The 969-nt window shown below is 58.6% G+C and overlaps 1 protein-coding gene across 1 annotated transcript in view; it reads right to left on the bottom strand.

The window, feature by feature from the left end:
- Window positions 1-462, bottom strand: part of SLC15A4 (solute carrier family 15 member 4) — a 41,693-nt gene extending 41,231 nt beyond the window's left edge. The window contains exons 1-2 of the mRNA XM_027853511.1: window positions 289-462; window positions 5-245 (exon numbers count right to left, since the gene is read on the bottom strand). Of these exons, the coding sequence (XP_027709312.1) occupies window positions 5-245; window positions 289-462 (415 nt within the window). The remainder of the gene's footprint in view (window positions 1-4; window positions 246-288) is intronic.
- Between the last annotated feature and the right edge of the window lie 507 nt (window positions 463-969).

Below are 969 nucleotides of genomic sequence, written 5' to 3'. Positions count from 1 at the left end.
CCGCCCCCGCCCCTGCCGCTGCTCCCGCTCCCGCCCAGCAGCGGGCTGCGCTCGCCCACCCCATCCTCGCCGCCGCTGCCGCCGCGGCCTTCCATGCGCGGGGGCCGGCCCGCACCGCCAACCGCCGCCCCCGCTCGCTCCTGCGTCCCCCGCTCGTCTCCGCCGCCTCCGCCTGCCGCCCTCTCCTCAGCCGACTCCTCCGGCCCCGGGCCCGCCCTCCGAGCGTCCCGATTGGGCCATCCCGCCTTCAATCAAGGGCAAAGGCGACAGTTCCGGTTCCTCCCCGGCCCTCCCTCCCCGCCTCCCCGCCTCCCTCCCTCCTGCCCCGGAGGCACGTGGAGATGAACACAAACCCGGAGGCTCGGGGATGCTCTGTAGGAGTTGGGCCCTGGCGAGGAATCCAGCTACGCGCCCCAGCAGGGTCGCACAGAGCGAGCAAGTTGTCATTGGTTTTGCATTCATTCAGCAAGCTTAAGCTCGACTCTGGGCTCTGTGCCAGGGAGGAAAGACCAGAAAGAAAACAGCCCCTTCCCTCAAGGAGCTTCCATTCTATTTGGGGAAACAGAATAAATCAAGGACAGCTAAGTGATGCAGTGGATAAAGAGCTAGGCTTGGAGTCAGGAAGACTCCTCTTTCTCAGTTCAAATCTGGCCTCAGACCCTGGCTGTGTGATCCTGGGCAAGGCACTTAACCATGTTTACCCCAGTTTGCTCATCAGTGAAATAAGCTGGAGAAGAAAACGGCAAACCACTCCAGTGTCTTTGCCAGGAAAACCTGGAAATCGGCCACAACTGAAAAGACTCAACAACAGTGAGTCAAGAAAACCATCTAGTCTGCCTGATTGCAAATCCAGCACTCTCTCCATAGTGACAACCATAGAAATAAGAGCTAGCATTTATAGATCACTGTAAGGTTTGCAGAGTGCTTTACAAATATTATACCATTTGATCCATGGAAAAACCCTGAGGT

The sequence above is a fragment of the Vombatus ursinus genome, unplaced genomic scaffold (genome assembly GCF_900497805.2).
Source record: "Vombatus ursinus unplaced genomic scaffold, bare-nosed wombat genome assembly UNPS02009994.1, whole genome shotgun sequence".
Lineage (NCBI taxonomy): Eukaryota > Metazoa > Chordata > Mammalia > Diprotodontia > Vombatidae > Vombatus > Vombatus ursinus.
Note: the sequence above shows the minus strand (reverse complement) of the source record. Positions and strands in the feature narration are given on the sequence as shown.